Below are 24,316 nucleotides of genomic sequence, written 5' to 3'. Positions count from 1 at the left end.
TCCTGAAGCCACTCCTGCATTGTCTTGGCCAAGTGCTCATGGTAGTTCGTCTGTTTGAATGTGCATGTTTTCCCCAGTCTGTGGTCCTGGGTTCTCTCAAGCAAGTTTTCTTCAAGGATCTGTCTGTACTTTACACTGTTCATCTTTCCTTTGATCCTGACTAGTCTCCCAGTCCCTGCCGCTGAAAAACCTCCACAGCATTATGCTGCCACCACCATGCTCCAACTTAAGAGACTCTATTGGCCAGGTGAGGAGCAGTGCTTGGTTTCGTACAGATGTGATTCTTGGCATTCAGGCCAAAGAGTTTAATACTGGTTTCATCAGACCAGAGAGTCTGGGTTCTCATAGTCTTACTGTCCTTTAGGTGCCTTTTGGCAAACTCCAAGGAGGCTGTCATGTGCCTTTTAAAGAGGTGTGGCTTCTGTCTAGCCACTGTACCATGAATGCATGATTGGCGGAGTGCTGCAGAGATGGTTGACCTAGAATATACTCCCATCTCCACATAGGAGATCTGTCAGAATGACCATCAGGTATGGAATAAGGCTGTAGAATGAAAAATTCAGGGGTCTCAATTCTTTACGAATGCTTTTAATGCGCTTTAGTTGTTATCTTTAATTATCATTATTAGGAATGTTCTGGTATCTTTTATGCAATAATATTTTCCATCCATTACCAGGCATGTGACACTTACCTGTGATGGCGGGACAGTGTTGACATTTCCCATCCTAAGAATTCATCTGTTAAGAATGATGTCTCCAGAATTGAGAAACTTTCAGATGTTCTCAAGCTCTCAGAGGCAAAAAAAATATCAGTTTGTAGCCTAGGCTAAAATCATAGAATTATAGGCTTACTAAAAATAAAATAGTTCTTTATAACTAAGCCAGTAGATAGATACCTTTAAGTAAGTATTTGCCTTTCTGTCTGCCCATCCATCTGTGTTTTTATGTAATGTTTATGCAGGGTTAAAACTTTATTGACATTGTTTTCTTCTTTTTCAGTTGCCTATAGTCATTTTTATTTCTTCAAATATTTCAATTTAATATTGCAAACAACTTCACAACATACAAAATGAATATTAATCCAGAAACATATGTCAATGAATAAATGTTTATATATATATATATATATATTCTTCTATATTGTCTTCTGGTGGGGATAAAAAAATAAACAGCAAAGCTTTGACAACAGCACCTTGACATAGTATGTAATTCCAACATTACCTTGAAGTTTAGAACAGTAAACAGATAAAGTACCAAGGTACTTATACTTTTGAGTATGTAAACGGAATGTTTTGTTTGGTATCCTTTTTTACTAGGTGGATAATTTCTCAATTCACAATTGAAGCAGCATGCATGTTTAAAAAAAATATTGAACTTATCTTCATTTTCTCCCTTGTCCTCATCACTTTTTTCGTTCTTCCTCGAATTATTGGCAACGTAAACAAACCACAATGTCTTGAAGAATGTGATAGTAATTTAAACTGGGCGCAAATGACTTATCAGTTCTTTTTTTAATTGTTTACAAGGTCATGAATATGTTCAATAAATAGACTGTAGTATCACTTTTACTGTATAAACTTCATCTTTTTTACATGCAGTCCATAAAATGTTCATCTGACGGAATAATTTACCCTGTTATGTATATATACAAATAGATATTTTCTCTTTTTTAAACTCTCAATAAAATCTATACATCATATACACTATCTTCCTCTTTTAATGGTTAGTGTACATACACATGAAGTGTCTATCCTTATAAACCGCCAGCCAATTTTCTTTTTGCTATCCATGGTGAGCGCTCGCACATAGGACTGGGTTGTCCTACATTGGGAGTTATAATGGCGCTTGTCTATTCCACGGCAGCCCTCCTTTGTGTACCCCATAGGGTTACATTTGGTCTCATAAAAGTATTGCTTCAGTTGGCCATTGGGGACAGGGACCTTTTCCAGGACGCTAACGGTCTGCCCAGACATGTCTATTGCTGTCTTTTTGTCCACAGCTGTCACCCACTGGCTAATACTGTCACACACACTGAGCTCTCCACGCCGAGATGGGTCAGAATGCCGTCGCACCCTCATGGACATGTTTGCGGCATCCAGGTAGTTTTTATATTCCTCCAGGAGAAAGAGCAACGGTGGCTCTAAAGGCACTTGGTTGCTGATCATCACCCGTGATGCATACAGGTCAACATCCTTGGTCTCCGTGGTGACCACAGAAGGACCCCCTCCTCCCTGGCTATTGTCAGCCACTGGCTCGCCTTCCACCTCCAAGAGCTCTTCAATCACCTGCTCAAACGTGTCTGTGAACGAAGGCAGTCCCCCACGCTGGCCAGGCCCACCCCCGCTTTGTGGAGTCCCGTGGCCCCGGCCAGCCATCACTGTCGCACCCAAGTAACCATCTGTTCGGTGGCCCCGCATTCCCGGGACGTCTCTCATGGGCGCAGCTCTCATGCAACTGAAGTATGAAATAACCATAGTAAGGAACAGGATGGTCATCACTCTTCTAACCTGGTGGAACTAGAGAAAAAGAAAAAGAAAAAGAGCAAGAGGGTGAGAGGGGAGAAGATATGAGCTGTAAGTGTTACGTATATTATGTGTGTTTTACATAAAGTATGTGAAATGTTTTCTACCCAGTGTGTGCTTATGTATATTATATGTACACACAGCACATATTACACAAATTATTACAATATTACATCTCAAAGCTATATTATCTCAAAGCTTGCTCACAATCTAATCACAACCCAATTGCAAAGCGTCTGCCTGGTGGGCCTTGTATGGTTTTACCTTCGGATTGGCCACAGTATCTCTGGACCCCCCTGTCTCAGCACCTAGTTTTACACTGCTATATTGCTGTGACGGGGGACAAGCGCCAGTCTGTGCTGTTTCAAGTCCCAATTGTTTCAGTTGCTTACATTTATGTGACTGGGGACTAGGGTCAGTCTGAAAAGTATGCTCAGGTATCCTTTTGAATCCAAGGAATTCTCTCTCTACCTTTCCTGATGTCCTATTTAACCTTAGGAGAATGGCCTAAACAGTTCTAAACAGAATCCAAGTCAGCTGCATAACCAGGTCAACAATAATGATCTGGCTGTCCCTGTCCGAAGTTCTCCTGGTTGTGTTGCAGATCATGATTCCTGCTCCCACTGCCAACACCCCCACCTGCTTTACCCTGCAGTTGTCCACCTGGTTATGCAGCTGACTTGGATTATGTCTAGAAAATCTGCACAAATGTCAATTCTACATTTATCGACCTATTAAATGATTATGTATTATTTTGTATAGCAATTTGTATATGCAGTTAGGTCTGGGAATATTTGGACACTGACACAATTTTCATAATTCTGGCTCTGTGCACCACAACAATGGATTTGAAATGAAACAACCAAGATGCAATTGAAGTGCAGACTTTCAGCTTCAATTCAAGGGTTTGAACAAAAATATTGTATGAAACGTTTAGGAATTGCAACCATTTTCATACACAGTCAAAATATTTCTGGGGCTCTAATGTAATTGGAGAAATTAACACAATCATAAATAAAATGTAAATTTTTAATACTTTGTAGGCAATGACTGCTTGAAATGTGCAACGCATAGACATCACCAAATGCTGGGTTTCCTCCTTTGTGATGATTTGCCAGGCCTTTACTGCAGCTGTCTTCAGTTGTTGTTTGCTCGTGGGTCTTTCTGCCTTAGGTTTTGTCTTCAGCAAGTGAAATGCATGCTCAATCGGGTTGATATCAGGTGATTGAAGATTCCACTTCTTTGCCTTAAAAAAACTCCTGGGTTGCTTTTGCAGTATGATTTGGGCCATTGTCCATCTCTAAAGTGAAGCTCCGTCCAATCAACTTTGCTGAATTTGGCTGAACAATAAATCCCTATACACTTCAGAATTCATCCGACTGCTTGTCTTCAGTCACATCATCAATAATCACTAGTGGCCATGCCATCACACTGCCTCCACCGTGTTTTACAGATGATGTGGTATGCCCTAATCATGAGCCGTTCCAAACCTTCTCCATACTTTTTTCTTCCCATCATTCTGATAAAGGTTGATCTTAGTTTCGTCTGTCAAAAGAATGCTGTTCCAGAACTGGGCTGGCTTTTTGAGATGTTTTTTGGCTAAGTCTAATCTGGCCTTTCTAAATCTTAAGGCTTATGAATGGTTTGCCCTCGTGAAGTCTTCTTCACTTGGCTTGATGTTGTGAAGGATTTTTTTCTTTACCATGGAAAGGATCCTATGTTCGTCTACCACTGCTGTCTTCCATGGATGTCCAGGCCTTTTTGGGTTGCAGTGCTCCAGTGCATTCTTTTTTTCTCAGAATGTACCAAACTGTTGATTTGGCCACTCCTAATGTTCCTGCTCTTTCTCTGATGGATATCTTGGCCTTAGGATTGCCTGTTTCATTTGCATTGAGAGCTCCTTTGACTGCATGTTGTGGGTTCACAACAAGAGCTTCCAAATGTGAATGCCACACCTGGAATCAACTCCAGACCTTTTACCTGCTTAATTGATTGGAAACAACGAAGGAATAGCAATTATTTTTGGTCCCTTGAAAAAGAGGGGGCTACATATTAAAGAGCTGTTATTCCTAAACCCTTCCACCAATTTGGATGTGTATACCCTCAAAGCTGAGAGACTGCACTTTAAGCCCTTATTCATTATTTAACTGTAACTGGAATAGATTTTGGTAAACCGACAGAACGTGTCAGTGTCCACTTATTTCTGGACCTAATTGTATGTACTCAATTTCTACACCCTGTGTGTCTGGTCATACATTATCATTCATGGGCATTTACCAAAGGTAAGACCATATGGTGCCAGGAAGCTTTAGATTTAAATGTTTCCTGTAGCTAATGTGGGGGACTATGCTTCAGCTCTAGTCTTGGTTAGCCATCCAACCCCTGCAACTTTAGTTTTGAGGATTTAAGTCAGAGTGGGTTGTCGAAATGGTCTCTTACTTTTCCCCCAGCCTCTCTGGATGCATCTTATGGATTTGCAATCTCAAATCTCAGGACTGCTATTTTTATAATTAAAATGCAATTATATACTCTCATACATTTTTTAAATTCATCTGTAACAATAATTTTTTTTCTTGGAACCATCTATAAAACGGGTCAAAATCCAGTTCCACCATAATCCGAACACTGATGTGGCTTAAAAATTCAAGTACTCTTATGATCTTCACCCATTACAGCCAGAAGTAGACTGGCCACAACTCAGCCTGGTTCCTCTCAAGGTTTCTTCCTAGGTTTCAACTTACTAGGGAGTTTTTCCTAGCCACTGTGCATCAACTCTGATTTTGCATGCTCTTTAGGGTTTCAGGCTGGGTATCTGTAAAAGCACTTTATGACAACTGCTGATGGGCTTTATAAAATCTATTTGATTGAATTTGATTGATCATTAGATAATGCATGCCTACCATCCCATACCATTATTACCGGAGTAACACATTTCCTCCAGCTCCAAAGAGAGCCAACACTCTGACACCGTCAGCCAACAATGCTTACTACTACTTGAAAATAATAGTTTAAATAATCACCAAACAGGATTGGGAATATGTTTAACAGATTCAAACCTCTTTAAACCTAACATCCCAGAACTAGTTTAATAAAAATCTGGATAGGACTTCTTTAAAAGTAAAATCCTAGACCTAGATTAATACATTTTATATTTATTATTATTGTGTATTCCATTTTTGTTGGAGGTCTATCTCTTTATACATTGCCACAATATTTTTTTATAGATGTTATTTGTTGGCATGGCACAAAAGAAAAATTTTGACCAATGCATTATTAACAGTGTAACGCTTACTTAAGTCCCAAAAGCAACATCAAGGACAGTGGACACAGTTTTTTAACTGAGACCAAATGTTATACGGTATACGAGTAGCTAGGCAATATAACTGTTATAGAATTAGATGACTAATTATGTTCTAATAGTCCATCTTACTATGATATATATACACACAGGTGAAAAATGTAAGGAAAAACCTGAATAAATTAGTGGAGGAACATAACGAATGCAGATGCTTACATACAGCTGTATTACACAATTAAGCAATTAAAGGTCCAACCATGCTCTGTGGCATGAATAAAAATTCTTAGCAAGCCCAGTTAACCTCGATTTTGGATCAAGATAGCAAGAGGTAAGAATCTCAGTGACTATGAATGAGGGTTCATTATTCAGGCATGGAAGGCAGGAACTTTAGTCACAAAGACTGCTCACATGACTAGCGTTACAGTAGTAACTGTTTTCAGTAGTAACCGGAAAGACCAGTAAATAGGGTGGTGAATTGTGGTCAAAAGTATTGTGATGACTGTGATGCTAGTGCATTACTGCAATATGTAAGGAAAAACCGAAGAGCAACTCTTTATAAAGTGACTGAGAATATCAATGTTGGTTGTGATCAGACTGTGCCTTTGCAGTCATCAGATCTCAACCCAATTGAATGTTATCCAGAGAATTTTGGCTAACGTGTTAAACTACACTCTCTACCATTATCAAAACAACAATTGAGGCAATATCTTCTGGAAGAATGGGGTTTCATCCCTCCAGTAGAGTTGCAGATGAAAGTGGAATCCATGCCAAGGTGCATTGAAGCTGTTCGAGCGACTCGCGGAGGCCAAACTTGATGTTGGTTTTTCCTTTAACTGTCACCTGTCTGAATATACACTCACCTAAAGGATTATTAGGAACACCATACTAATACTGTGTTTGACCCCCTTTCGCCTCCAGAACTGCCTTAATTCTACGTGGCATTGATTCAACAAGGTGCTGAAAGCATTCTTTAGAAATGTTGGCCCATATTGATAGGATAGCATCTTTCAGTTGATGGAGATTTGTGGGATGCACATCCAGGGCACGAAGCTCCCGTTCCACCACATCCCAAAGATGCTCTATTGGGTTTGTTGATTTGAAATTATTCGAGCTTTGTGACATGGTGCATTATCCTACTGGAAGTAGCCATCAGAGGATGGGTACATGGTGGTCATTAAAGGATGGACACGGTCAGAAACAATGCTCAGGTAGGCTGTGGCATCTAAACGATGCCCAATTGGCACTAAGGGGCCTAAAGTGTGCCAAGAAAACATCCCCCACAGCATTACACCACCACCACCAGCCTGCACAGTGGTAACAAGGCATGATGGATCCATGTTCTCATTCTGTTTACGCCAAATTTGGACTCTACCATCTGAATGTCTCAACAGAAATCGAGACTCATCAGACCAGGCAACATTCTTCCAGTCTTCAACTGTCCAATTTTGGTGAGCTCATGCAAATTGTAGCCTCTTTTTCCTATTTGTAGTGGAGATGAGTGGTACCCGGTGGGGTCTTCTGCTGTTGTAGTCCATCCGCCTCGAGGTTGTGCGTGTTGTGGCTTCACAAAAGTTTTGCTGCATACCTCAGTTGTTACGAGTGGTTATTTCAGTCAAAGTTGCTCTTCTATCAACTTCAGAGGTGTGAAAAGTACAAAGTAAAAGTACCCTAAATGGGTTCGGCTGTGTTCACCACTTTTGGGAAGTTCCTAAAAAAGGGTTAAATGACCATGTAAACAGAGTTCATAACTCATCAGTGTCCTTAATTGATCATTTACACTCTTCCTTTTTATTTAATTGATCACTAGTTAGTTTTGAACTCCCTTTACCTGGTTATTTAGATCTTAATTAGATACTTCCCAAAAGTGGTGAACACAGCCGAACCCAGTTGAGTACTTTTACTTTGTACTTTTTACACCTCTGATCAGCTTGAATCAGTCAGCCCATTCTCCTCTGACCTCTAGCATCAACAAGGCATTTTCACCCACAGGACTGCCGCATACTGGATGTCTTTCCCTTTTCACACCATTCTTTGTAAACCCTAGAAATGGTTGCGCGTGAAAATCCCAGTAACTGAGCAGATTGTGAAATACTCAGACCGGCCCGTCTGGCACCAACAACCATGCCACGCTCAAAATTGCTTAAATCACCTTTCTTTCCCATTCTGACATTCAGTTTGGAGTTCAGGAGATTGTCTTGACCAGGACCCCACCCCTAAATGCATTGAAGCAACTGCCATGTGATTGGTTGATTAGATAATTGCATTAATGAAAAATTGAACAGGTGTTCCTAATAATCCTTTAGGTGAGTGTATACTGTAAATACAGTGGGTATAGAAAGTCACCAGCCCATCTCAAAATGTTCACCTTTTGTTGCCTTATGGCCTGAAATGAAATAACACCTTTCCGTTCAAGCACCTCTTCAACCATTAAAGCCTTGTTTCACTTTTCTGCAAATTTTTATCAACTATGACAACATAAATTTGCATACACTCCACTACCACCCACAACTTATTTTGAGTGTACTTGAACCGAGCCCCAGTATTTTAAATCTAGTTTTATTTTATATTTTGGTCTTATTTTGCATTAAAAAACAGTAGGTATAGGAACTCACCACCCCTTTTCAAAATGTTCACCTTTTCTTGACTTACACCTTTTGTTGACTTTTGACGGTTTTATTCACACATTATCCCAAATATCCAATTGAAAAATAACACAAAAAACACAGAAAGTGAATTTAAATTAGAAGAGTAAAATACCCTGTATGGATAAGTGAACACCCCTGTGATTTTATAAATGGTGGAACAATCTATTGCTTGAAATACAGCCATGTGTCTCTTTGAATATGTCTCTACTAATTTTGCACACCTAGACTGTACAGTATTTGCCCATTCTTCCTTGCAGAATTGTTCAAGCTCAGTCAGATTGCATGGTGACTGCTTATGTATTGCACTCTTCTAGTCATTCCACGGATTCTGAATGGGATTTAGGTTGGGGCTCTGACTAGGCCACTCAAGGACATTCACCTTCTTGTCGTTCAGCCATTGTACGGTTGCTTTGAAAGTGTGCTTTCATTCATTGTCATGTTGAAGAGTGAACCATCTTCCCATTTTCAAGTTTTTGGCAGAGGGCATATTTATATTTATTTTTTATTTAACCAGGTTAGCCACACTGAGAACAACAATCGCTTTTTCAAGAGGGACTTGGCTAAAAATAAAAGCATACAGAAGATAGAGTACATAAAATCAAAACATAAAACATAAATTACCATTGTTCCAATTAAGATCAAGATTCAAAACATGTACAGCAACTTTAAATCGATCATAGTCACTAAACAATTTAATTTTAAAACCTTTTGTAACTCATTCCAGGTGGAAGGTGCAAAGCACTGGAACACTTTTGGTTTTACTTCAGTACGTGTCCTAGGAACCATCAACAAAATACAGTTATGAAAACGCAAGCAATATTTATCATTAGTCTGCTAGACAATGTAAAAACATAAATAAACTGGGAGCTTTCTAAGAATGGCCTTTTAAATAAAAATGGCCCAATGGGATAATCTGATTATAGTTAGTGATGGCCAGTGATTTAGAGTGAGTTTGTAAAAAAAACTCCCATGGTTTACAATGTCAAGCATACAGTGGGGAGAACAAGTATTTGATACACTGCTGATTTTGCAGGTTTTCCTACTTACAAGGCATGTAGAGGTCTGTAATTAAAGAGCTGGGACCACAGTCTCAAAGAAAACCATTAGTAACACACTACGCCGTCATGGATTAAAATCCTGCAGCGCACGCAAGGTCCCCCTGCTCAAGTCAGCGCATGTCAAGGCCCATCTGAAGTTTGCCAATGACCATCTGGATGATCCACAGGAGGAATGGGAGAAGATCATGTGGTCTGATGAGACAAAAATAGAGTTTTTTGGTCTAAACTCCACTCGCCGTGTTTGGAGAAAGAAGAAGGATGAGTACAACCCCAAGAACACCATCCCAACCGTGAAGCATGGAGGTGGAAACATCATTCTTTGGGAATGCTTTTCTGCAAAGGGGACAGGACGACTGCACTGTATTAAGGAGGGATGGAGGGGGCCATGTATCGCGAGATCTTGGCCAACAACCTCCTTCCCTCAGTAAGAGCATTGAAGATGGGTCGTGGCAGGGTCTTCCAGCATGTGCAAACCTGGTCAAGAACTACAGGAAACGTATGATCTCTGCAATTGCAAACAAAGGTTTCTGTACCAAATATTAAGTTGTGCTTTTCTGATGTATCAAATAATTATGTCATGCAATAAAATGAAAATTAATAACTTAAAAATCATACAATGTTGTTTTCTGGATTTTTGTTTTAGATTCCGTCACTCACAGTTGAAGAGTACCTATGATAAAATGTACAGACTTGTACATGCTTTGTAAGTGGGAAAACCTGCAAAATCCGCAGTGTATCAAATACTTGTTCTCCCCACTGTAGGTAATGAGGATATAGAGACATGCATGTACAAGACGTCACCATAATCTAATACAGGCAGAAAGGTAGCATACATAAGGCATTTTCTTGCCTCATAAGGAAAACACGACCCATTTAAAAAAAAAAAATCACCATAACTTTTTTAAACAAGTGTAAAATACACATCTTAAAGGGGAGACTGCTATCAATTAAAATCTTAAGATTTTTGTATACAGATTACCATGCAATATTGTTAGAAATGGAAGACTGTTTTTTTCTTTGATTTTTATTTTTTATTTCTTTGTATTTTGTGCTGAACAATACCAAAAGCAAGCTGTAACTGAGAAAGGAACAGAATTTAAGAGGGTGTCGAACAATAAATCACAGTATCATCTGCATAAAAATGTTAGTTAGCTTGGGGTACATCTATGCGTGTTATTTATGTAAACTGTAAAGAGGAGTGGTCCCAGAACCCATCCCTGTGGCACACCCTTTATCACATTCACAGGGTTAGAATTGAGACCTTGTACCTGAACACATTGTGACCTACAGTGAGGGGAAAAAGTATTTGATCCCCTGCTGATTTTGTACGTTTACCCACTGACAAAGAAATTATCAGTCTATAATTTTAATGGTAGGTTTATTTGAACATTGAGAGACAGAGTAACAACAAAAAAATCGAAATACTTTTTCTCCCCACTGTATATCCAAGAGTATTTGCTTCATCAAAAGCCTTTGATTGGTCAATAGAGGGCTGCACAGTGGTGCCCCTGGTCTAGACAGACAATAAAATAATATATGACTTTAAGACCTGCTGTAATTGTGCTGTGGTTTTTCTAAAACCAAATTGAAAAACTGATAAGATCTCATTTGTAAGTAAAACATCTTTCAGTTGCTTACTCAGAAGTGATTCTAGGTTTTTTGCTTAAACAGAGAGTTTGGAAATAGGTCTATAATAATAAAAAAAATTGGGATGTCCACCTTCTAACAGGGAAATCATAAAGGCCAATTTACAAATTAATGGAATTTAATTTGATCTTAACAAAAGATTACAAAATAAAAGATACAATTGCTGCAATAAAATCAGCAGCAAGCTATAAAAATAATGGATCTATCAGGACCAGCTAATTTAGTTGTATTTAAAGATTTGAAGGCATCATGAACCTATGAGTTAGTCATTTGTTTAAAACCAAACAATTTTTTTCTGATTCGATGACCATCAGTAACAGCATTTTCAAGTACTGGGCAGGTATAATTTAAAGACTCAAATAAAAATAACTAAATGCTCATTAAAGTAATCAAGCACATCAGTCCTTACAAGAACCCACTGCACCCCTAATAGCTAGGCCAGGTGTCTGTATATTTATGATAATCTAAAACTTAATGGTTATCCCAAATTTCCTAGGATCATTTAGTTTGTTTTAGGGCTGCACAATATATCGTTTCAGCATCGACATTGCGATGTACGCATCCCCAAAAGTCACATCGCAGAACGTGCGATTTAGTAAGGTAAACATATATCCGTCTACAATATTTATTTATTTTTAAATGGAAAACTAGCATTATATCTGTCTGATATAAGGTAATTTACTCTGATTTATGGGTTACTGGATACACAGTATTATTTTAAACACAGAGTTTGTTGCTGCACTTGGTTGACATGCAGGCCCTACTTGCACGTGATGAAATGATGAGCAAAGAACAGGCAAAAAATACCGAAATGAAGAATTTGGTTGCAAAAAGAAATGCATCGTCAATTACATGGAAATATGTTCGGTTACAGACCGAAAACAGGTAATTTGTTGAGAGTGCCTTGCAATTGTTGCCACAACACAAGGCAACACTACTAATCTGTTTTATCATTGAAGGCGGCACCACAAATCTTTGTATGACGAGTGCAAAGTATCTCAATGCCATCCAAAGCAAAAATCTATTTCAGATGCATTTGCCAGTATTACACCATACGAGAAAGGTTCCAAACGGCAGAGAGAAATCACAGATTCAATAACATTTCACGTCGCCAAAGACATGGTACCAATTAATAAGGTCACCAAAGACGGTTTTAAAAACATGATCCGGTCGCTTGACAAGCGGAAAGTAATGCCATCACACAACTATTTTTCTCAGGTTGCCATACCAAAGCTGTACGGGAAATGCAAGACACAAGTTGAAATAGCTGTCACAACTGGAATATTATACAGCAATAACAGACTTGTGGTACAGCCGGACAACAAAGCCCTACCTAAGTCTGACCGTACACATTATTAATGAGGACTTCCACCTGAAAAGTCACTGTTTGCAAACAGCATTTTTCTCAGAGGATCATACAAGTGAGAACATCGCAGGGATGAGGGATGAGAGAAGCTTTAGCTGATTGGGGCCAAGATGAGAGTCATCTAGTCTGTATAACAGACAATGCCGCGAACATGGTGAAGGCTGCACAGGAACAAGTGGACCAGATTGCAGTGCTTTGGCCACAGACTGCATCTTGCAGTTGGTAAGTTATGCCCTATTGCACATTCCACTTTACTACTGTTGCAATTGCTATACTATTACTGTTACATACAATGAACAAAATGATAAACGCAACTTTTGTTTTTGCCCCCGTTTATTATCTAAGACTTTCTCTATGTACACAAAAGGCCTATTTCTAACTCATGTTCAGAATGCCTGGCCTTGGCCCACACCATATCACATTGGTGAAGACATGAAAGCTCATTCAAAAACCATGCATTGTCACAACCTTTAACCAGCGTATTTTCAAATGGGGGCATGTCTATTAATAATTCCCATAAAACCATTGTAAACATTTTTGTTGCATTTTCTACATCCGGAATAAGGTCAATCTTCTCCCAATCCAACTGAGATAAATCAAGCAAGAAACCTTCCACAAAATGCTTCAAATTTCGCTTGATTGTAATATGAGGCTTTATTTCCTCAAATGTAGCCTTTCTAACATTTGCAACTACACAGTGGTCACTCCCTGAATGTAGGTACCCCATATTTGGGGTACCTCTGTTACTTAATTAAATTCAGTATTATATGAGAACGGTTGGCCCTATCTGGGTATCCAGGGTGTCTGCTGAAAGCTGAGAGTCTTGTCTTTCTAGCGGTGCCTTCCAATCTTTGGTGTGACTCACTAGCATATAAATCTACCATGTTGGTATTACTCATAACCTCCTATAGGATTAATTGGGATAATTGTGTTTACAGTATACCTCTTTAAAATAGTAGATCAGGGTTTTGTTTCACCAGGGCCCTGTATTTTACAATGGATACACCCCCTCCCTGAAAAACAGAAACAACTCCTAAACCACAGTTATTACCATGCTCTTTCAATGTGCTGTAGTTTCTGGGTTTTTTGGTTGTTGTTTTTTTGGGAGGGATAAGTGACTGGCTTTTGCATGCAACAGTTTAACTGACAGTCAGTGCAGTTAATTTGTGTTGGGAGGACAGTTATGGGTGAAATCATGTTAGTCCATTTACATCTTAATTAAGAAACCCTTCTCTGGAGGGCCTTGAGGCATCATATCATTGTCCCACCTACTACAAAACCATTTGTGATTGGTTGATTCTACTGTTATTCCAAAATGCTGTTCTAATTGAAGTCAATGTCAGTGATGCTGGCTGGTGCCTTCTATTCAAAGTCTGAGGGCCTAGCCAATGAACGCTGAGCCTAGCTAGATAATTTCTACCAAGATACCACCAATGAAAAATTCTGATTAGATATTTTTGTCTCTTGGATATTAACCCTTCTTTTTTTAACACAAACTAAGTAAATTAAATAGGAACGTCATCACAATTAAGAACAAAAAACATTGAATCAATGAAAAGATACTGCACCTTTTTCTTTCCTTTCCAAAAAAGTCGAAAAGGAAGGTTTTGAGTGAGGAACAGAAGGGTTAAAATTAAAAGACCACTGCAAATTGAACGCTTCCGTTCCTCACTCAAAATGTTCCTTTTCAACTTTTTTGGAAAGGAAAGAAAAAGATGCAGTGGTCTCTTAATTTTTTCCGGAGCTGTATATATAGATTTGTACTTATCCTTCTCTGAGGGCGTAGAGGACCATGACAGATCCCCAGTGCTCTATATACATATGAAGACGGGTAACAAACTAAAGGATAAAGCTGAATAAATGGGTGGAGGACATTAATAAATGCAGATGTTTCCATACAGGCATTATACAATTTAGCAATTAACACCCTATCATGATTTGTGGCGTGATTTTGGATCAGGATGTCAAAAGAAAAGGATCTTAGTGACGCTGAAAGATGGTTCATTATTGGTTCACTCCAGGTTGGCAATGCCCCCACCCACAAGGCACAAGTGATTACTGAAAGGTTTGATGAGTATGAAATATGAATCATATGCTATGACCTTTTCAGTCACCGGCTCTCCACACAATTGAACACCCATGGGAGATTGTGGACTGACGTGTTAGCTTTACAAAATAATCAACAAAAGACCAAATGAGGGAATAACTTTTGGAAGAATGGTGTTCCATCCCCACAGTAGAGTTCCAGAGACTCAAAGAATCTATGCCAAGGCACATTGAAAATGATCTGGCACCTGGTGTAGGCCCCACACCTCACTGAAACACTTAATATTGTTTTTTCTTTTAATTTGTCAAGTCAAAAATCACTACTCATGCAAGGGTATTTACTTAGTCTCACTATTTTCCACATTATAGAATAATAGTGAAGACATCAAAACTATGAAATAAAATATATGGAATTATTTAGTAACCAAGAAAACCAATCAAAATACCTTATATTTAAAATTTTACAAAGTAGCCACTCTTTGCCTTGATAACAGCCTTGCAAACTCTTTGCATACTGTCAACCAGCTTCACAAGGCCATCACCTAGAATGCATTTAATTGACAGGTGTTCCTGATTAAAATATATTTTGTGGAATTTCTTTCCTTTTCAAGGTGTTAGTTTTGGGTATACAAAGGGTGGGTATACAGAAGACCATCATTAGGCCTGTACTGTAGTCCATATTTTGGCAAGAAAAGTTCAAGTAAGCAAAGAGAAACAACAGCCCATCATTACTCTAAGACATGAAGGTCAGTCAATCCAGACAATGTCAAGAACATTTTAAGTTTCTTCAGGTGCAACAGGAAAGGAAGACCCAGAGTTACCTTTGTAGCAGAGGATAGGTTCATTAGAGTAACCAGACTCAGAAACTGTCAATTAACTGCAAATCAGATTGCATCCAAAAAAAAAATATTCAGAGTTCAAATAACAGACACATCTCAAAATCTACTGTTCAGAGACTGCATGAATCAGGCCTTCATGGTCGAATTGTTGCAAAGCAACCACTACTGAAGGACACCAGATATAGTGACTTGCTTAAGCCAAGACATACAAGAAATGGACAACAGACCCTTGGAGATCAGTCCTTTTGCCAGATGAGCATTTTTGGTTACAACCACTGTATCTTTTTGAGACTTAGAGAGGGTGAATAGATGATCTCCATGTGTCTGGTGATACACCATCCCATCTGGTTTGCACTTAGTGGTACAATCATTTGTTTTTCAATAGGACAAGACCCAATACACACCTCCAGTCTCCAGTGGTGAAAATCTCATAGACTTTCAATTGGAGTAGGCTTGCAAAAGTGTGTGGTGCTTGATCCCAAAAGTTTAAATTTGTTGGAATCCTGTGTGCCCGCCACTCATGTCGACCAATGAACAATATTCATCTTCTCAACCAATCCAGGTTACTAGCTCAAAATCCTGGTCGATAGAACACAAAGAGTGTGCCCAGCTATTTTAATTTGTTTAACACTTTTCTGGTTTTGGAACGTGATTCCAAAACCCCCATCATTTCCATGTGTTATTTCATAGTTTTGATGTCTTCACTCTTATTCTGCAATGTGGAATATAGTAAAACTAAAGATATACCCTTTAATGAGTATGTACTGTATATATATATATTTTATATATTAATTTATTTTTGTTGTAGAAGAGGTGTGAAATACTTTGTGGCACATACAACTTATCAACATGAGCTACCATATTATTGTTAAAGTGTGCCAGACCTTTCAGTCCCACAACAGAGATGGGACAAGAATTGTGAAAGCCCCCCAGAACTCCCCCTGCACTCCTGTATGATTGTCTAATTTTCTTGCTTTTTGTCAAATCAGCTGTGGCTAGAATAAAACACAAACACACTTTGTTACCACTCGAATAAAACATAAGCGAGCTGGTATGGATGATGTATTTCTAGACAAATATACTAGAAACAAATAGCCTAACAGAAGACTACACAGATGACAAATGCCTCCCGCACAAATAAACAAAAAAAAATTATATAATAAAATGCAGAAAATGACATCGTTTTGACTGTTACTTTTAAGGACACATAATTTTTTTTTGTTGATAATAACATCAGTGAAAGTAGGCAAAATTGACAAAGGACTGAAGGGCAAACAAGTAAGATGCAGCAATGGACAAAAGAGTGTATGCACGAAGAGGGGTACAATACTAGCAGGGGGTTGGCTCTCAGCACCTCTTTTGCACAGATCCGTTATCTGTCGCACATTATTTGTTTGCGTTTTGCTCTGTAAACATTATACTCAAATCAATCAGAGGTCATTAACTTTCCTATTGCTGCCCTCCCCCACCATGCGTTCCGGTACCTCTATGCCCACCGGATCTATTTCTCTCTCTCATGTTCGGGGCCTTCCAATTTTCTAATTTAACATGTGTGGTAATGATAGTTATGTGAATTTATATTTGATGTTTGATAGAGCACGGAGAGAAAGTATTAACTAAGTGGTGGTGGCTTGCAGGCTCTTCAGCACTTCATTCATTCAAGCAGTACTTCAATGCCTTTGCCAGCAACATTTATTGCGATGCTTATGTTGCAATGGTCTGTTTCTGACTCCAAGCATATACACTCCTAAGATTAGGCTTGCACCTTTGGTGGTGTTAAGAATTTATATGGAAATCATGGAAAACACAGGCAGTCTGTACTTATTAGGCATTTCACTGGAATTGTTATTGATTAAGTGTCATTAAGCATTATATGCCAGAAGCAACCCAAAAGTTGAAATATAAAATGATTAAAGACATCATCAGGTATTGTTAAAGCAAAGACGCGTCTATTGTTTCTTTCTAAAGTGTATTTCCTATGGAATATATAAAGGTATGCCTACTCTTTTCTTGTCAAGCAAAACAAGTGAAATTAAGCAAGTGATTTCTAATAATTAAGCCAGATATGTGGGCACTGCCCTCCTGCCTTTTGGCACTGAAACCCTGACTAAATGTTTTTTGCACAAATTACACTTTTACTTGATTTATTTTTCTATGATGTTAAGAAGATACATTAACATTGTTCATTCAGTATTGCTGCAATTGTTATTATTTTGAATTATATACATATACACACACATATATACACATATAGTCTTTTTTGGTCACCTTATTACCTGGCATTGAAAAGTCATAATCAGTTGACATCTACTCATTACTGTAAGTTGTTCTGGGAAAGTGTCGGCTAAATGTTTTGATTATAAACATGATATTGAATAAAGTGTAACCGGCGTCAAAATGCTTCAAAGATGATTGCTTCCCTTAAAATAAAACGAGTTATCCACCACAGAAGCCAGGTCACTTATTTGAGCCCAATTGCTGAATCCGCGTCACGGCACCAGTGTAACAGACGTCCAGGTGCTGCAACTAACAGTATTGCTTCATCCATTGTCAGAATCCCCCACGAACAAGTTATCCTCTGCTTTGCAACTATAGCAACCACCCTTCTCGACAACGTACAAACTGGTTAAGCTACAGGAGGTAACAAATTGGACAGCCCCATCCGGCAACATGTCTAACTAGCTGTGGTGTGGACTTATAGTGCATTCTTAACTCCTGTTACACTGGGACAAAAAGTGGAGACACAATTTTCTGTATCCTAACACAGTGACATATCAGATGAACGTTCTATTAGACACACATTCTGTACAGCTGTACAGATTAATTTAAAAGGAATACCACAAGCTGAATATACATGAGCCAAATATACCAAAATGGAGAAACACCTTTATCCTCTTCCTTTATCCCACGCTCCTAATAGCATCCCTTACCTTTATTATGAAGTCCTATGAGTCACAGCATTTCAACATATCCATGGACATCCTAGAACCAGAGTCAAACTGTTTCCACAATATAAAAAACCTAGCTCTTGCTTTCCAGAGTGGGGGGGGGGTTTAAAAATAGCCACGGCAGGGCTTTGCCTGCACTCTGCATGCCGTCTTCCTTGTGTCCCGACCTGATGCAGGAATACGCTCCAAGCAGATCCGCTCCCCAACCAGGCAGTGTGGCGGATGGAAGAACCTTAGCAGAAGGGAGGGGCATACCCCACCTAAAAAGCATTTATTTCATTCTTAATTGGTGTCTGGGGCCGTAGCTGTGATTAGCCAAAGCCACTCTGACTGACACAGAGATATTGTATCTATAAATAGGTGTGTTGGGAGTCTCAATTCAGAATATCACATCCTTCTCTTTAATGAGCCGCTGAGTCCCCAAGCTCACTGACGTGTTTCTCCAGTGTGTGTGTGGGTTAGGGGTAAGGGGGAAAGAAGGGAGGGGTTGGTTTGTATATGTTTGTAGGGGGATAAGGGCATCTCTCTCTCACTGACAAAATACAACAAACAAATTAAAGCCACTAAAAAATGAACAGGAAATAATTCCTACATTGTGTTGCAACAGAAGTACCCATGCTTCTTCCCCGACAGATCACTGGGGATACATTGCAGTAGCAGGGGGTGGGAAGTCAGTGCAGGCGTCATTTCACAGCATAACAACCACAGATGACGTCTTTCCCAGATCTCCATAGGGGAGAGGATTGAGGGGAGGTGTGTTGGGGGCAGTGCTACTCGTCAGTGCGCAATTGCCTGCCAGTCCTCTGGGCCTCTTCACACCGGGAACAACAAACAATTTTATTTCTAACTTGGCTATTTCCTGTTTCCATCAGGAGAATCAATATGGCTTATGCTCTCAATCAACATCCTGTTCAAATGCAATCTAGGCAATGAATCACATTATTGATGTGGGACTGGCTCAGAATAACTGTACTGAGACCCATCTTATTCGAACCAAAGTAAAACTGATTTCCACCACGGCAGTTTTTTTTTTATCATTTTATATATTTGATGTGATTCTATCGTTCTGCCTCCAGTGCACATGTACTGCTGCAGCACTTTCAGCAGTGGACTGCACTTTCTTCCCTATCATTTACAATTTCAGCTGAAATTACGCCAATAATTTTAAATTGTAAATAATAATAATACAAAATAATATCTTTAGCTCTGACTTAGATTTTACAGTCCAATTTTCAGTCTCCAGGTTATCAGTGCAGTACACTGTCATGTAATTCTGCAGTACAGTATAAAGTATGGGTGTGGTAGGAAGAAAAAGCAGAGGTAACACTTCCTCACTTCTACGACTTCCTCAATATTGTGATATATCAAGATATGCATCAATGTGTCTTTCTCCACTGTCTGTCGTATAAAGCTTTTGTGGATTTTGTGGCACATACGTGCCCCTGCCTACAACATAAGAATCACACCAGCCTCTAAAGAAGGCTGGCAGGTTCAGTAGGGCCAACACTGCCCCAGCCCAGCTGCATCGAGACAGTGATCACTGGATATTTTGGACTTCATATACCATTTGGAGGTTATTGAAACAGTTGTGAAAATATCAACAAGGATACAACATTTATTTGGCAATGCATACTACCTTTCAGTAACAGAGACGTTTTCTCATGGTTCTTGTATATTAACATTCCTCTGTTTTCACTTTAAAAACATACAAAGTAAATCACATCAAAAATAAAAACAGCCTTTCTCTAGATACTTCAAGGTCTGCTTGTAAAATCAACCTAAATGTACTGTACCAAAATGAGAATGAGATCATCATTAATAATTATTTTACTGTACATTCACAGTGCCTTGCGAAAGTATTAAAATCCCTGAGCAATTCTCACATATACCTGAATTAAATAATATATTTTTAACCCCTACACATCAATATTTAGTAGAGACACCTTTTGTGGAACAACAGCTAAGACTTTTGGTAACTATATATCAGCTCTGCATGCAGTGTAGGTGTGAATAATGACCATATTTGCAGATTTGCTCTAGGTTGTTCAGGTGGATTGAACAACACGTGTGGACCGTCATTTTTATCCCCAGTGGGATTAAGATCAGGACAGTGTTGTAGTCAAGGCACTAAATCCTGATTTGGAGGTGAGTCACAAGTGTTCTGCACTCGGGTCTGAGTCGAGTCTCAAGTAACCATACTGTAGCTACATCCTAGTCCCCATTTCTGAAGTCACAAGCCCCTATAGCAGATGCCAAGACACAGGGTCTGATATTACCCCCCAAAAATGTCTTACCACATTACCATTACTTCATTTGGTGAATATATTTGTTAGTCCTGTAAATTGTTTATAGAGAAGGAATATCTACTGAATTTCAATTAATAAATATACTTTACCTTGCTGGATTGGGAAGAGATTGGTTGAATGTGAACCGTTGTTTTTGCAAGTCATGTAGTTTCCACATGGAGAATAATTTCTATAGCCTCGTACAACCATATTGATCCCACAAGCTCATATTCAGTTTTGCTCCATGCATCAGTCTAGACATCCACATGCTCTAAAAGTTTGGTTTGGGTGTTGACCATGGGCATTGAGAAAAGATATTCTGCAGGCTACTGAATCACTCTAAACCAATCCAAATAACAAAAATTACGTTTTACAAAGCACCTAATCTCATTCTGTTTAAACATCAATACTGGCAGCAGGTATGTTAATTAATCTTAGCTAGTTAGCAAGTCTGTTATCAATGATTATTGTCATCTTTGTAAATGGAATGTGCACATACAAGGTTCCATCGTACACACTATGAGGATATTTGAGAAATCAAATGTAGCTAACCACAAAAGCATTCATCGAAGATTTTTAGAATTAGGGCTACCGTTAACAGATGTTCCAGGATGTTCATTTAGACTTTCCAATAAATGCGTTTGTGTGGTAGGTAGAATTGAGGAGCATTTACATTCTTGTGGATGTCATCAACTAAATCCCCCCCATTTATTATCAGAGAACACTGATTGGTCTGGCCAAATCTTGGTTTGAGGAAGGAAAAAATATATTGTGAATGCCCAGACTGATGTGTGGAGTGAAACAGAAAGGGAGCTCCTGAGATCAGGATGGTTGTACGAGGCCATAAATTCTACATCCTTTAAATAACATGCAATTTTATTATGATAAGTAACATTAAATGAGAACTTCACCCCGGGGAGACGTTATGTGGTAGGTATAATTTCTGTGAGACTTCTAGGGCAGTGAGTTAAAATCATTATTGTATTCATGGAACAACATTTTGTTAGGGAGGCAGTATCTATGATCGCTATGAATTCTGGAAACTTTTTATGAACAGACCAATACAGAGGAAGTAGATTTTACCACAAAATTCAAACTCGCTCATTACTTAATGTGTTATGGAGATTTTGTGTTTATGTGACATAAATGTATCATTGCTAACAATAGTAATTAGTACATTCAATAGTTTCTGTCCGTTTGCCTGGAGGAAAGCTAACTGATAATTACCCATTTCAAGATGCTGTTTGCCAGAGTCAGATGCAAAGGAGATATCTCAAAACACACTGGCACATGATTTCTTAGTTGCAACAGTAATCTTTTACTGGCAAAGGGGATAATGGCTTTCAGTTAGTATATTGTAAGAGCTCTACTGTGTATAAAGTCTACAGTCCCCTTGATGTATTGTTCATATAGTGCACTATGTTCAAGTGATTTTCCCCCTTCCCTCCTGCAATACTAAGTTAGCCCAGGTGTAACCAGTCACCTTCAAAATCCCACACCAATTACATTTTCCTCCACATTTCAGGATCAGTTCAGCGGTTTTCATAGATTCCCTCTGTTAGGTTATGATTTGCAAAGCAAAGGCTCAACGATGAGCCTCAAGGAGCTTCCAAAACAAATTAAGTAAACCAATTGAACATCTGTGGGGAGATTTGATTGGAGAGACAAGATTAAACTGTGCTAGGACTGATAAAAAGTTGGTTGAGCAATCCAAAAGATTCTAGCCCAGATACTATTGTTCTTCTTTGAACTCAGTGTAAATAATGTTACTTAAGGCTGTTTGAAGATGTTTCAATTAGATCAAATAGGCCCAAAATGAATCTCTTTCTCATTGACATACAGAAAACTGTATGACAGTGGCATTGGTAAGTTTGTATACCCCTTCAGTTTTCCACATTTTGATGTGTTACAGTATAGACTTCATTTAAAATGTATATTTATTTTTGTTGTCATTAATCTATAGACTATACCCCATGATGACAATGGAAAAACCTGTTTATAGACATTTTTGCCAATTTATTGCAAAATAAAAAACTGAAATGTCTAAATAAATATTATCTCATTAAAATTAATATTACTACATTAGGCTAAATATATCTCAAGTTAATGGTCAATAATGAATGACGAATACATGATACGTATTACAATTTCATTGAATGAAATACGCCTTAGCTTAGTAGGGTATGTACTGCATTTTACTGTACAGTATTTACATTTCGTATTCTTGTTTTTTTATTTTAAAAATGTTATCCATCCCTTGTTTATAACAAATGTGAAGACATTGGGAAACTTCTATTTTTGATTGTCAGTGTTTACAGAGAGACAGATAAACCTATTGGTTCAACTTTTAGCAGAGATCATCTGTGTACATAGGGCGAGGAAATACCTAACAACATACTTAGCTGTTCTACACTCCTACAAAGGTTCTAATGATGAACTTAATACATATCGGTCCTAGTCAGTAAATTCTGTGAGCATAAGCAATTGTCAGTAATTTCTGTGAACATATGCAATTGTATTAAGATAAATTTTGCATAGGTTTTGTATTTTGATATGGAGTGTATTTTGATATGGAGGACCAATGTAGCTTTCATGAACAAATTATGAAAGTGCCCTTAGTGTTACTGTGCATAAAAGCAGAGTCTACAAAATGTACCAAGTTTTCCATAAAATGTGTTCCATAAAAGTTTTTTAAGAGTCAGAACAATAGAGATGAACATATTGCTCTAGATTTCGATTTACATGGCGTAGTTCACATAGCGTACTGGTTGGCTATTCTGCTGTCATTGTTTTCTGAAGAAATGAACCAGTCATGGAGTGATTTTAGTAATTGTTTTCATTATAGGTACTGTACTGCTAGACTAAAACCTCACTGGCTACAAGCCTCAGTAGCTACATTACAGTAAGCCTAAAGTAAAACTGTTTATGGTTATTTTGCCATGGACGAACTGCAACGACAACAAACATATTGTTCTCGATTTCGATTTACATAGCATAGGTCACATAGCGTAGTGGTTAGCTATTCAACGGTCATTGTTTTCATTATAGGTAGGCTACTGTATAGCTATTAGCTATCATCTACTGCAGGGGGCGGCAAGTAAGTTTGGCATCAGGACAATTTTATTTAAACCACTAGATGGCGGGCCAGAACATAGTGAAAGGATAATTTAAGAAATTCCTTGATGAAAAATTCAAAAAAAAAAATTAACTGCTTAGTCAGCTGTGGTTACCTTGTGGTTAAATCCTGTAGGACAGGCAGAAACAGTCTGGGTTTTGTGCTGGATTCATTAATACAGTACTACTGACACGTAGGCCTACTAACCTGGCAAGTTTCTTCATTCACCAACTTGGAACACTGACCACCTTTTTAAGACACACATATGTGGGAAATGCGTAATGGAAAAAAATTCTTCAAGAAATAAAAGAGGACTTGAATAAGCCCTGTTTGAGTCATGCTTTTAACGACCGGTTTTATTTCCTATTTCCATATTGTGAATAATAAATGTGTATCATTTTAATTTGCTTCTTTGTTACACATCAGAGCCCAACTTGTTATAATTATTTGACGTAGCCTACTTTTACTCTCAGAATTATTCCTTTGCATCCTCACGTACTACATTGCATTTTTTAATTGTCTGCGTGCTGGAGGTATGCTATTATGTT

General features: G+C 38.4%; 1 protein-coding gene across 5 annotated transcripts in view; it reads right to left on the bottom strand.

The window, feature by feature from the left end:
• Nucleotides 1–1,137: 1,137 nt before the first annotated feature.
• bdnf (brain-derived neurotrophic factor) overlaps nucleotides 1,138–24,316 on the bottom strand; it is a 36,592-nt gene continuing 13,413 nt past the window's right edge. For 4 of the 5 annotated variants that reach the window (XM_020053030.2, XM_020053042.2, XM_020053033.2 and 1 more), the window contains one exon: nucleotides 1,138–2,515. In XM_020053030.2, coding sequence (XP_019908589.1) covers nucleotides 1,703–2,515 — 813 coding nt within the window. In that variant the 3' untranslated portion in view covers nucleotides 1,138–1,702. Of the gene's footprint in view, nucleotides 2,516–18,350; nucleotides 18,576–24,316 lie in introns of those variants that run through there. The other variant, XM_010890492.3, reaches the window with a different exon arrangement.

Source organism: Esox lucius, chromosome 2 (genome assembly GCF_011004845.1).
Source record: "Esox lucius isolate fEsoLuc1 chromosome 2, fEsoLuc1.pri, whole genome shotgun sequence".
Lineage (NCBI taxonomy): Eukaryota > Metazoa > Chordata > Actinopteri > Esociformes > Esocidae > Esox > Esox lucius.
Note: the sequence above shows the minus strand (reverse complement) of the source record. Positions and strands in the feature narration are given on the sequence as shown.